Below are 14,014 nucleotides of genomic sequence, written 5' to 3' on the forward strand. Positions count from 1 at the left end.
CATGTCATCAGGACCTCCTGAGGCTACGTCACCGGCTTGTGGGCATGTGTCCTTAACTGTGGCAAAATAAACTTTCTAAATTGACTGAGACCTGTCTCAGATATTTGGGGTTCACATTCTTGTGAATTTGATTGGTTTGAGAAGAACTGTTGCCAATTTTGTTCATTTGTGTGTAGTTTGGTCATCTTCTCTTTTCTCTATATGACCCCCTAATTTTCATTATTGTTTCTTTCTTTTTGTTAGAGCCTAACTTTAGAGTAGAAAATACTTTTTATTCAATTAATACATTTTAAAAACATTTAATAAACTTAAAAAATCTTTCCAAAAGGCTCAAAAGGGTTAATGCCCTGTCAGATTGGAACCACTGGATGCTCTCTCCCAGCCTCTGATGACTTTTTTCAAGCGCACACATATGAACATTTGCACACAGCACTAAATATAGTTGAGTACCAGTATGTTTGTGCAAATGACCTTCTTCCAGGCAGAATCTTATGTCTGTATATATAGAACCCCAATGATTATCCCATTATAGAAATCACTCACTGGTGGGGGAGCACAGTAAAATATAAAACCCCAGTCTTCTCAAATATATTTGGGAGATGAGGAATGGATAGATGAGGTTTCTTTTGTTCTTTTTTAAAAAAATACTGTAAGTTCTGGGGTACACGTACAGAATGTGCAGGTTTGTTACATAGGTATACACATGCCATGGTGGTTTGCCGCACCCATCAACCCGTCACCTACATTAGGTGTTTCTCCTAATGCTCTCCCTCCCCTTGCCCCCCACCCTCCGACAGGCCCTGGTGTGTGCTGTTCCCCTCGCTGTGTCCATGTGTTCTCATTGTTCAACTCCCACTTATGAGTGAGAACACGCAGTGTTTGGTTTTCTGTTCCTGTTAGTTTGCTGAGAATGAAGGTTTCCAGCTTCATCCATGTCCCTGTGAAGGACATGAACTTAGATGAAGTTTCTTTGGTGGGAAAAGCTGAAGGGAAGAGCTGGAACTTGCAGAAGAGGAAGAACCAAGAAACCGGCTTAGAGAAAATGGACTTCTGATGCCATGGGTACCTACTGCAATTGCTTTCTATCATGATCCATTAGTGAGGTGGTGCCATAATAGTGCTGTGTCACAAACCACTCCAACCCAGAACTTGGTGGCTTAAAACAACAATCATTTACTCTCACTCATGTGTAGGGGGAAGCAGATCTAGGCTGGGCTTGGCAGGCTTGACTCCAGGCTGCACACTGAGTCCATGTCTTCACATCTCTCTATTTTCCCTGGCTACAGTGACTACCAGTGGACGTTCTCACAGCTGCGACAGAAGCGCAGAAGGGTAAGTTCAATCGGGCACATTTTATGCCTCCACCTTTCTTCTGCTAACATGTCATTGGCCAAAGCAAGTCACAGAACCCAGTCAAAGTCAAGGGACAAGGAAGTCCATTTCGCCTCTAGTGGCGCTGGTACAAAGTTGCAGCCAGTGGGCATGAATACAAGGAGTGGTGAAGAACTGCAACAAATAACCCAGTCTACCAGAGACCTTTTAAAATCGCAAGCCAGGGAGGATCTGCTCCTACACAGCATTTTCACTTGATGTTTTAATTAATTAGCGCTCACACGTTTAATCATTCTTTCAGTCATTTATTTATTGTATGCATTCAGTAAACAAAAATATATTGAGTGTGCCAGGAAGAAATAGGACAGGGGTGAACAGAAGTCACATTTCTTTGTTTTGTTTTGTTTGAGACAGGGTCTTGCTCTGTCGCCCAGGCTGAAGTGCAGTGGCGTGATCTCGACTCACTGCAACCTCCACCTCGCGGGTTGAAGCGATTCTTGTGCCTCAGCCTCCTGAGTAGCTGGGACTACAGGCATGCACCACCATGCCTGGCTAATTTTTGTGTTGTTAGTAGAGACGGGGTTTCACCATGTTGGCCAGGCTGGTCTGGAACTCCTGACCTCAAGTGATCTGCCTGCCTTGGCCTCCCAATTACAGGTGTGAGCCATGTGCCCAGCCAAAAAGTTATATTTCTGATATAGTTTCAGGTAAGAACAACTGGAGAAGAAAGCAGTTTAGGTAGAAGAGAGAAAAAGAAATAGCATCCAGATAAAAGCTAAGATCAGGCTTCCTCACACATTAGTACCCTTAGCTTTTTTTGACCATGACAGAGAATGCTTGAAGAAGAGACTCAGCTACTTTGCCCAAACAAAACCTATCTCTTAAAAATGAAGACAGTGGATGGCAATGTGTTATATGCTCATCAGGAGTTTGACTGGATTTGAGAAATCTGAAATTAAGGAAATTTAGTGCAGTCTTAAATAGATTACATCCTTTTTTTTTTTTGAGACAAGGTCTGGCTCTGTTGCCCAGGCTAGAGTGCAGTGGTGCGATCATGGCTCACTGCAGCCTCGACTTGCTGGGTTCAAGTGATCCTCCCATCTCGGCCTCCTGAGTAGCTAGGACTATAAGTCTGTGCCACCACACTGGGCTATTTTTAAATTTTTATCCTTTTTTTGTGTATGTGTAGAGATGGGGATCTTACTATGTTGCCCAAGCGGGTCTCAAACTCCTGGCCTCAAGCAGTGCGCCCACCATGGCCTCCCGAAGTGCTGGGATTACAGGTGCACCTTACCAATCACACCTTCTAATGGAATGAAAATTTGATGGATTCATTGTTCCTGTATGCATAGTAAAGAATTTGACCTCACCCAAAGAGAAGTCTAGTCTTTCTCTTCAGCTAATCTCAAAACCTTTGGAATTTCCTAAGAGATAGGGGTGTCTTTGTTATTCATGATGTGCCTCTCTTGCCACACCTGAGAGTTGGTGCTGGGATGCCTCCGAGTGGGGACAGCCACATCTCGTAAGCTTACGGTGGGAGCTGGTGTGCCACAACGATCCACTCTGTTTAAAGGAGGGGAGCTGTGTGATATCAGGCCTACCTCCAGGGAATCTCAATGCTAGGCCTGGTCAAGACCTCTGGACACTGAAGATGATGAATGCTAATATAGAGCCTAAAAAGATGCATCATGAAGAAATCTTTTTCAGATCCCTCTCAGAAGAGGGTCAGTGGATGTTGGATGAGATGCTGAAATGAAAGAAATGGATTCAAGCAAAAAGAAAAAAAATCAAACTCTTGAAGTGGCTCATGCCTGTAATCCCAGCACTTTGGGAGGCCCAGATGGGCAGATCACCTGAGGTCAGGAGTTCAAGACCAGCTTGGCCAACGCATGGCAAAATGCTGTCTCTACAAAAATACAAAAATTAGTCGAACGTGATGGCAGGCACCTGTAATCCCAGCTACTCAGGAGGCTGAGGCAGGGGAATCGCTTGAACCCAGGAGGCAGAAATTGCAGTGAGCTGATATTGCACCACTGCACTCCAGCCTGGGTGACAGAGCAAGACTCCTTCTTAAAAAAAAAAAAAAGGTGAATATCAGAAGCTGTCAGGAGACAGCCACAAGGCAACTTGAGAGGTGATTTTTAAGGAGCCACTTGCTAAAAGTAGTCTCCACACAGATCTGCCTGCGAGTTTGTCCTCCTTTCCACTCTCTGCATTCATAAAACTGTTTTTCTTAGTGCTTTCACAATTATTTAAGAAGACTAATATTTGTTTTAGAAAGAAATGGTTGCATATACTAAATTGTTAAATTCCAATTACTTTGTGTTGCAGTCTTTCAGCTCAGATAAATCCATGTCTTGTGAAAGCTGTGTGGTCCAGGACCTTCACCTCCATTTCACAGACACCAAGACAGCGACCGGCAGCACTTAAAGGAAGGCCGTATTCAACAGAGCTTCAAATCTGTTCACGTTTGGTGAATGTGAGTCCACCTTAAGTTTTCTGTTGCTTTTTAAACAACCACCATAATGATATATGTTACTGGCATGGTGGCTCATGCCTGTAATCCCAGCACTTTGAAAGGCCAGGGTGGATGGATCACCTGAGGTCAGGGGTTCAAGGGCGGCCTGGCTCACGTGGTGAAACCCCATCTCTACTAAAAATACAAAAAATTAGCTGGATGTGGTGGCATATGCCTGTAATTCCAGCTACTTGGGAGGCTGAGGCAGGATAATTGCTTGAACCTGGGAGGCGGAGGTTGCAGTGAGCTGAGATGGCGCCATTGCACTCCAGCCTGGGCCACAAGAGTGGAACTCCATCTCAAAAACCAAAACAAAACAAAAGATATATGTTACTGTTAAAACCTATTTTTGGCCGGGTGCGGTGGCTTATGCCTGTAATCCCAGTACTTTGGGAGGCCAAGGTGGGTGGATCACAAGGTTAGGAGTTTGAGACCAGCCTGGCCAACATGGTGAAACCTCATCTCTACTAAAGATAGAAAAAAAAAAAAAAAAGCTGAGTGTGGTGGCATGAGCCTGTAATCCTAATGAGTCGGGAGGCTGAGGCAGGAGAATTGCTAGACCCTGGGAGGCAGAGATTGCAGAGAGCAGAGATAGCGCCATTGCACTTCAGCCTGGGTGACAGGGTGAGACTCAGTCTCAAACAAAACAAAACAAACAACTTTTTTTTTTTTTTCATGAACATATGCTATATTTGAAAAAGCAGGGGCCACTAAATGCTAACTTATAAATAGCTCTGAATATCTGGATGCTGTGTCATTGCAGGTTATGTTCCTGTTATAAATCTTATTGCTGTTCTAGGATGGATCACACCCAAAAGGGTGATTTCTCAGAAACAGCAATAAAGCTTCCAAGATAAGCTGGATATTATATGTTCCTCAGACTCTGTGTCTTCTGTTGTTAGTTTTCTTTTTCTGTAAACACAAAGATGAGGGATTCCACTATAATCAGATCACCCTACCCATAGCAGGAGGGCATATGCTTGCAATTCTATAGTCTGCAGTATTTCTAGGCCATGCTCGTAGCTTTCCTACTGCTCGAGCAATACAGACTATATTGACTGCTGCATGTCTGCATAGTGTCTCACTGCTCCATGAAAATGCTTCACCCCAGACTTGAAGGTAAAAAATGTTGAGCGGTCGACTAACTGGAGTAAAGCAAAATACACTCTTTCTTCGTTGTTTTAATGCATTGTGAATTCCTGGAACACTCAAAGAACCCAAGAGAGTGTTGAAAAAGGTAATGATTAAATAAATAAGGCAATAATAATGACAACCAGTTCAATCCTACCACTGAGGAAGCAATGACTGACTCTGGTAAGCAGCTCTCTGACTTTCACCTTCGCTTTGTTGTAACACTTGGCTGAGTTTGCTGCGAGGGAGCTCGGTTGATAGGGGAGGAGGACCGGAAGTTTCCAAACCTGCCTTCTCACCTGGGTTCTGTTACTCTGATCCTTTGCTACCCTTTCTCCACTCTCTGCTTGACAAAATCCTTCCAGAGCTAGTGACCATCAAGCTTTTTCTCAAATACCCAGCCGGGGATGAAGCTGGAAAACATTCTGCTAAGTCAAAAAGTCTGTCACAAAAAAACATGTTTTGTCTTTTTTGTTTTGTATGTTTTGTTTTCATTTTTCAGAGACAGGGTCTTGCTATGTTGCTCAGGCTGACCTTGAACTCCTGGGCTCAAGCAATTCTCCAGCCTTGGACTCCTGATAGCTGGGACTGGAGGTGTGTACCATGGCCACCATGCTTGGCTCAAAGACCACATTTTATACAATGCCATTTATAGGAAATGTCCAAGAATAGCAAATCTATAGGGACAGGAAGTAGATTAGTGGTTGCTAAGGGCTGGGGGAAATGCAAAAAGTAGGAATAACGGCTAAAAGGGTATAGGGTTTCTTTCTAGGTTGATGAAAATGTTCTGAAATTGATTGTGGTAATGGTTGCATAACTCTGTGAATATACTAAAAACCAGTGAATTATACGCTTTTGGGGTGAATTGTATGGTGTGTGAATTATGTCTCAATAAAGTTGTGATTAAAAAAATAATTATACAAGAAGGCAGCACTGAGTGATAGTTAAGCACATGGACTTCAATGCCAGAGAGGTTTGGGTTCAAATTCTGACCACACCATGTATCTGACATGTAAAATGGATTCTGCTATTCTTTTCCTCATCTGTCAAACGAGGGAAAATAATAGTATGTGAATAAGAGAATTCTTGTGAGAATTAATGGGATCATACATTTAAAGCTCTTAGCACAATACCTGGACATTGCAAGCATTCAAAAAATAGTGATTTAAAATCTTTTCTTTTCCCTTGGAATCTCTAAGCCTTTTGTATATTAAGGCTCTGAGAAGTGTGACGTTGCCTGATGTAAACCTCCCTTACTGGATTATAAGCATTTTGCAGACCCATTCTTCCTTCAGTGGGTCTTAACTTAGCTTTCCATATCAAGGATCAATATCAATATCAATATCAATATCAATTGTTGGTAGAAGAATAGACTCCACTGAGCTACATATATACAATACAATCTATTGATATTGTATCAGTATCAATTTTTACACCTAGTTGGTGCTAAATATGTATCTGTGTTGTTGAGGTGAATATGCTTGGCTTTCTACACTAGATTGGATGCTTTTTGAGAATAAATACCTTATATTTATACTCATTACTTATATTTATACTCTATATATAGAGTCTATCTCAGTAATGAAAACAAATAGGTCACTAGGAAATAGGTGCCATTTTTGCTTTTTTCCTTTTTTGTTTTTTTCGAGTTGGAGTTTCGCTCTTGTTGCCCAGGCTGGAGTACAATGGTGTGATCTCAGTTCACCACAACCTCCACCTCCCGGGTTCGAATGAGTCTCCTGCTTCAGCCTCCCGAGTAGCTGGGATTACAGGCATAGGACACCACACCCGGCTAATTTTGTATTTTTAGTAGAGGCGGGGTTTCTCCATGTTGGTCAGGCTGGTCTTGAACTCCCGACCTCAGGTGATCTGCCTGTCTCGGCCTCCCAAAGTGCCGGGATTACAGGTATGAGCTACCATGCCCAGCCGGGAAACAGGTGTCATAGTATCAAATTCTTTTACTAAGAGGGCAAAAGAAAATCCTAACTCCTTAAAGTAGACACTGTCAGTTACTTCCCCAAATTTATTTCCTGCCTTCCTCTCTCCATTCTTCCTGGCTGTCAGAGTCCTGAGTTGTTTGGGTGCTCAGGGGTAAATCTTGTCCAGCCTGAACCACGCCTATATTTCCATTCTTTTGGCCAGAGATTGATTTAGGGAGGTATCAGTGATGCATTCTTGGGACTGAGATGAGCAGGGAAGTCTGAGGAAATTTTCTTTTCTCTCAAGAAAAAGATAAACAAGGGGAGACATCCCCTTTCCTGGCCCTGATCGTGGCTGCATGGGGTGACAGTGTCTGGAGCTGAGACACACAAAGTGGGCTCAGCAGCGGCGCTGGTCAGAGAGGACGAGCTAAGGAAGGTACAAGAGCAAAACAGAAAAACCAGACTTTGTGATGACCTTCTTGGCCGCTGAAGTGACCGATACTGGACTTGCAACATTTTTGTTCTGTGAGATAATAAACCCTGTTATGTCTCAGTCATTTTACTTGGCATGTCTGTTGCTTATTGCTGAAAGTTTCTTGCTGTACTCTTCCATTTGCTATTCCTCACTTTCTTCCTAGGTAAATTCTAGAGGTGGGACCATTAGTAGGAAGAGTAAAGCAATTACAAACCAGGGGACCAAGGAAACCGGGAGGAATCAATAACTAACTAACCAAGTATTATTTATTATTTATAATTCATGCCTCACCTATTTAAACCTTTAGAAGAGGTTCACATCACAGCCTTACTTTTGTAATGGAGGAAAAAAGAAAAACCATGACAACAGTTGATCATTAAGGTGGGAAAATAACTTTTTCTTTTTCTTTTTTCAAAGAGACAGGGTCCTGCTTTGTCATCCAGGCTGGAGTGCAGTTGCGCAATCACAGCTCACTGCAATCTCCTGGGCTCAAGGAATCCTCCCGCCTCAGCCTCCCAAGTAGCTGGGACTACAGGCACCCACTGGCTAAGTTTTTTTTTTTTTTGAGACGGAGTCTTGCTCTCTTGCCTAGGCTGGAGTGCAGTGGCACCATCTCGGCTCACTGCAAGTTCCGCCTCCCAGGTTAACGCCATTCTCCTGCCTCAGCCTCCCGAGTAGCTGGGACTACAGGTGCCCGCCACCATGCCCAGCTAATTTTTTGTATTTTTAGTAGAGACGGGGTTTCACCGTGTTAGCCAGGATGATGTCGATCTCCTGACCTCATGATCCACCCGCCTCGGCCTCCCAGGGTGCTGGATTACATGCGTGAGCCAGCGCGCCCGGCCCCCAATGGCTAATTTTTTAAACTTTTTGTAGACAGAGTCTTGCTATGTTGCCTAGGCTGGTTTCAAACTCCTAGCGATCCTTCTGCCTTGGCCTCCCGAAGTGCTGTGATTACAAATGTGAGCCATCATGCCCAGCCCCTGAACGTATTTTTCATAAAAGTAAAAATATACACCTAAAATAGTCACAAAGGAAAAGTGGGCATCTGGCCTCATGTAAGTTTTGGCTGCTGCGGCCCATAGCCGTGTCAGTCAACAGAGGACATTTATGTGGGCGCTCATAGAGTGGAGAAGAGTTTTTTGGTGAACAAGAAGGAATTGCTCCCAAAGTACCTTAGGAGAGCGACTACAAGCAGGAAGTAAAATTAAAAAGGAAACTTACTCCGGGCACTTGGAGTAGCACCTGCCTTCATGGAGGAAGAGAGGGAGGTCCAGCTGCATCCGGCACTTTTTGCAAAGATCGGCTCCAGAGCAGACGGCACAGGCCTCCGAACAGTTCTCGCAGCTCCTGCTCCTTACGGAAGGCCATGTGCCTTGGGGACAGGAGGAAACACAGGCCTGAGCCAGAAGATATGCATCTAGAAATCCAGGGAAGATAGGAATAGTCATCATGTGTATTTCTATGCGGAGACATGGCTTTTTTAACCTTTCCAAAGACCAAAGTATCCAGGCACTTATTTCTGGCTTACCAAAATATTTACTAGTGATGCTAAGTCCTCCAGGATGAGTTACATTTCTAGAAGGCAATTGACAGCAAGAGGCTTTTGCCTTGGTTCTTTCCTTTCCCACGGATATTAGGTAGAGGTCATGACGGGGCTTCCCTTTGCCCAGCTGATCAGTCTTGTTAACACCCTGTCTACGTCTTCCTGGTGTAAGGCAGCTGTACATGCACAGCTTGATAGAATCTATTAATACTCTGTTTCCCAAAGCTCATCTTGTTAGGACACTAACATAGTTGCAACTGTTTCTTTTTTGAGAAAGAGTCTTGCTCTGTCTCCCAGGCTTGAGTGCACTGGTGCGACCTTGGCTCACTGCAAACTCCGCCCCCTGGGTTCAAGGGATTCTTCTACTTCAGCCTCCCGAGCAGCTGGGACTACAGGCGTGCACCACCACAGCTGGCTAATTTTTGTATTTTTAGTAGAGATGGGGTTTCACCATGTTGGACAGGCAGGACTCGAACTCCTGACCTCAGGTAATCTGCCTGCCTCAGCCTCCTAAAGTGCTGGGATTACAGGCTCGGCACAGAGTTACAACTCTTCCACCCAACTCTCCCTTTAACAGAGGATCCATCTATTTTTTAATCGAACAACAGATACTCATTAAGAAAACCAGTTTTCAAAATCACTCTCAAACCCAAAATTCCAAGAAAATGCTTTAGCTTTTTGAGTGTAACCTTTTATATTTTTTATGATTATAATCGTGGCTTGCCTATTGTAAATTTTTCTGCTTTTGCATCATATTCCACTATTAACATTGTACATTCCAACACGGACTTTATAATGATCATGTAAACATTCTTCTTTTTTTTTTTTTTTTGAGGCAGCGTCTTGCTCTGTCATCCAGGTTGAAGTGCACACTGCAACCTCTGCCTCCCAGGTTTAAGTGATCTCATGTCTCAGCCTCCTGAGTAGCCTGGGATTACAGGCATGTGCCAACACATGTGGCTAATTTTTGTATTTTTATTAGAGATGGGGTTTTGCCATGTTGGCCAGGCTGGTCTCCAACTCCTGGCCTCAAGTGATCCTCTAACTTCAGCCTCTCAAAGTGTGGGATTACAGGCATGAACCATCATACCCAGCCCACTTAAACATTCTTTATGTCAGTGTACCATTTAAGTAAAATATTCCCCTAATTCAGGGAAGGTATGTTATTTGTGATTTTTGTTTCTATAGATGAAGCAATTGGTAAGTTATCAAGCTGTTATGTTGCTGCTCTTATTTCTTTCTCCGTCCCTCTTCATCATGCCTTTAGATCAAGAAACTTTTTTTTTTTTTTTTGGAGATAGGGTCTTGCTCTGTTACCCAGGCTGGAGTGCAGTGGCATGATCATGGTTCACTGCAGCCTTGACCTCCTGAGACCAAGCAATGCTTTCATTTCAGCCTCCCAAGTAGCTGGAACTACAAGGACATGCCACCATGCCCAGCTATTTTTAAAATTTTTTATAGAGATGGGGTCTTACTATGTTGCCCAGGCTGATCTCAAACTCCTAGGCTCAAGCAATCCTCCCGCCTCAGCCTCTCAAAATGTTGGGATTACAGGTTTGAACCACTGCACCCGACCACTTCTTTGTATTGTCCTTTGAAAACCAGTTTTTATCATTGGTCAATGTTTGGGTCCTTGTGTGTCTCCCAAGTAGCCACTGTCATAGGAACATGTGATGGGAGTAGACCAAGGCGTTACAGACCTCCTTACACAAAGATGCCACTACACATGAGTTTCAATGACTTGGCTTGACTGCTGCCATCTCCTGTCACACAACACACTAACCTTTGGGACATGAAGTGCACAGAGTTGCAGATCCATTGCAGGTTTTACAAGAAGAATGACAAGGCTGGGATTTTCTCAAAGTATCTGTATGAGAAAGAAACAACAGTTCAGGCTTCTCCTTTGAATAGGCACATAGGATTCCAGCGCTGAAAAAGATCTCATGGGTAACCTAGTCCCTTTTCCTGCCCCAGATGGAATCCTTTTGATTGTATATGAGCTGATTGTTGGCACTGGCTCATTGCCATTGTGTAAACTTCATTTATTTTTTTTTCTCTTACTCCTTCATTTGCAATTGAATATCAAGACTTCATTGGCAATTGATTATCAAGAAAGATACCACACGAATGTGTGGTACCAAAAGGAATGTGGTATCTTATAAGATAGCCTCAAATACTGTGGGGATATCTGAACTAACAAATGATTACTTCTTTTGTGTGTTAAAAATGGGAGTGTGAGTTTGTGTCTGTGTGTATGCATTTGTGAATGAGTTTATGAGTCAAAGGTAATCACTTCTATTGCCAAGATTGTTGGATGACCTTTTCTTTTCTTTTCTTTTTTTTTTTTTTTTTTTTTGAGACAGAGTCTTGCTCTGTAGCCCAGGCTGGAGTGTAGTGGTATGATCTTGGCTCACTGCCATCTCCGCCTTCTGGGCTCAAGCGATTCTCCAGCTGAGTAGCTGGGACAGGTGCTCACCACCATGCCCGGCTAATTTTTGTATTTTTAGTAGAGACAGGGTTTCGCCATGTTGACCAGGCCAGGCTCGAACTCCTGACCTCAGGTGATCCACCCACCTCAGCCTCCCAAAGTGCTGGGATTACAGGCGTGAGCCACCGTGCCCAGCCGGATGACCATTTTTCTTCACTCCAAGATGATAATTGAGAATTCATTGTACCTCTCGTGGAGGAACTTCTTTTCTTTTTTCTGTTTTTGTTCTTCAAAAATCAGATTCTATTATTGGTCAAAGTTTGGGTCACTGTTTTCTTCAGAGTAGCTACTGTGCTATGCAACCTAAATTTATCTCATCTTAAATTTGTCCCAAATCATCGTTAAACATCAAAATTTTCCCCTACTCACGAGCTTTCTGGTTGATCGGGCTATAAGTAGGCCATCCCAGGTTAATACACCATTCACCAGGGAAACACTGGAAGTGTTCCCTTCTCCCTTTCCCTCCAACAGCATTTGATGGGCAGGCTTTCCCAGGAGGTCACCTCAGCAACTCCATGGGACAGTTTCAAAGACAGAACAGCTTCAACACTTCACTCAATCAATACACACTGAGACCTTGACTAGAGCTCAGGGATTGCTCAGAAATCAGCATGGCTCACATAGGGAAAAATTAGAAAACGACCTTCTAGCTCAGAATGTGGGATTTCAATGACCCTGACCCTCAACCAATGTTGACGTCTCACCATTTCCCTTCATTTCCTCCTCCCTCCCTTTCTCCCTTCCTTCCTCTCCTGCCTTTCATCTTCTTTCTTCTCATCCTAAGAGTCAGAGCCGGGTATAGATGGCTCTCTAGTCACACCTGCCTTCAGATCCCAGCTGTGCCGCCAAAGGGAAGGGTAACCATGGATACAGTAATTAAACTCTCAGAGTCCTGCTTTCCTTGTCTCTAAAATGAGAGAAAATAATTCTGCCCTTATAGGATTGTTGTGAAGACTAAATGAGATAATGTGTGCTAAGTGCTTAACAGTGGCACAGTAAATGGTAGTTCCTCCTGCTTCCTGTTGTCTCTCTCCCGTCACCATTCCACTCCATTTCTGAGGCTTGTTTTACTCCCCTCTTCTTTCCCTCTGGTTTCATACCTGAGTGGCACTGCTCGGCTTCTACAATATCGTGGATACAAAGCTGATGAGCCTTGCTATAGGGGAAACTAGATTCAAATATAGATGGTAGAAAGATACGTACATAGATGGATAGGATGGATATAGATAGATACGGGGATAGATTCAGATACAGGTGGAGATGGAGATGGAGATGTAAATGATTAGGCTGCTATGCAGGGTAGTTGGTTTTTTCCTAATCTGAAGAGAAAATTTTACCCTGGTTTTCTTTTATTTTTTGAGACAGAGTCTCACTCCATCGCTCAGGCTGGAGCGCAGTGGCGCAATCTTGACTCACTGCAAACTTTGCCTCCCAGGTCCAAGCGATTCTCCGGTCTCAGCCTCCCAAGTAGCTGGGATTGCAGGCGCCTGCCACCAACCCTGGCTAATTTTTGTATTTTTAGTAGAGATGTGGGTTCACCATATTGCCCAGGCTGGTCTCGAACTCCTGACCTCAGGTGATCCACCCGCCTTGGTCTCCCAAAGTGCTGGGATTACAGGTGTGAGCCACTGCAGCCAGCCCCCTGGTTTTCCAATATACTAATTAAAGCTGATGATTGACTGGTGTACTCTCTCTGGAGTATCTGTTAAGGGCTGAATTTAGCCTTGTGCAGAGCCACAGGATTGTCACAAAGGTGTTCCTCATGCCTCTCAAAGTAACCAATTCTGTCCCCGAAGGCCTTTTAAACCTGCAATATCACTCAGCCCCAAAGAGATGGCAGCCGAAAGGCGAGCAACAATCCTGTTGCTACTATCAGTCAGATGTTCACTGAATGGCTGAGAGCAGTTGTGCAAAGAGTAATAAGACAACAATATTAATCAGAGAGTGAACACCTTGCAAATCTTCAATGTTCTACGTCCAGGCTTCAGGCTGATTTTCCTTTGATGTTATCATGTATATACTAAAATATATTTATAAAGACATGAGTTTTCATTAATTTTCTCATATTTGTATACATTTTAATGTCTATATCTACACATATGCACATATTTATAATTACATGTATCTCACATTCTGGCAATTTGGTATTTTACTGCATACACCTGGTATAAAATTCTATAATGTCAGCCAAGCAAGGTGGCTTATGTCTGTAATCCCAGCAATTTGGGAGGCCAAGGTGGGAGGATCGCTTGAGGCCAAGAGTTTGAGACCAGCCTGGACAATACAGGGAAACCTTGTCTCTTAAAAAATAATAACAAATAAAAATAAAATAAAATTCTGTAATGTCTCCATATGTCCACCAGAGGGAGATCTGTACAAGCAGTTAACTTAGCAATTAGGCCTGGGCATGGGATCAAGTCCTCCCCAGCAAGAGTTCTTTATCATAAAAGATTAGGGACTTAATCTCAACAAGTAAATTTTAACCGTGATCATAGTTTCTCTTTTTCCCACTCCGGAAATTCTAGACTGGACAGGACCGCAAAAAAAAAAAAAAAAAAAAAAAAAAAAACCACTTTGATCCAGAAAGTGCAGTATCCATTCC

The 14,014-nt window shown here is 43.4% G+C and overlaps 1 protein-coding gene across 1 annotated transcript in view; it reads right to left on the reverse strand.

Moving 5' to 3' along the window:
* The window catches only part of PCSK5 (proprotein convertase subtilisin/kexin type 5), a 485,048-nt gene that overhangs the window by 49,738 nt on the left and 421,296 nt on the right, over positions 1-14,014 (reverse strand). The window contains exons 29-30 of the mRNA XM_011984097.1: positions 10,708-10,791; positions 8,603-8,798 (exon numbers count right to left, since the gene is read on the reverse strand). Coding sequence (XP_011839487.1) covers positions 8,603-8,798; positions 10,708-10,791 — 280 coding nt within the window. The remainder of the gene's footprint in view (positions 1-8,602; positions 8,799-10,707; positions 10,792-14,014) is intronic.

The sequence above is a fragment of the Mandrillus leucophaeus genome, unplaced genomic scaffold, assembly GCF_000951045.1.
Source record: "Mandrillus leucophaeus isolate KB7577 unplaced genomic scaffold, Mleu.le_1.0 Scaffold260, whole genome shotgun sequence".
Taxonomy (NCBI): Eukaryota; Metazoa; Chordata; class Mammalia; order Primates; family Cercopithecidae; genus Mandrillus; species Mandrillus leucophaeus.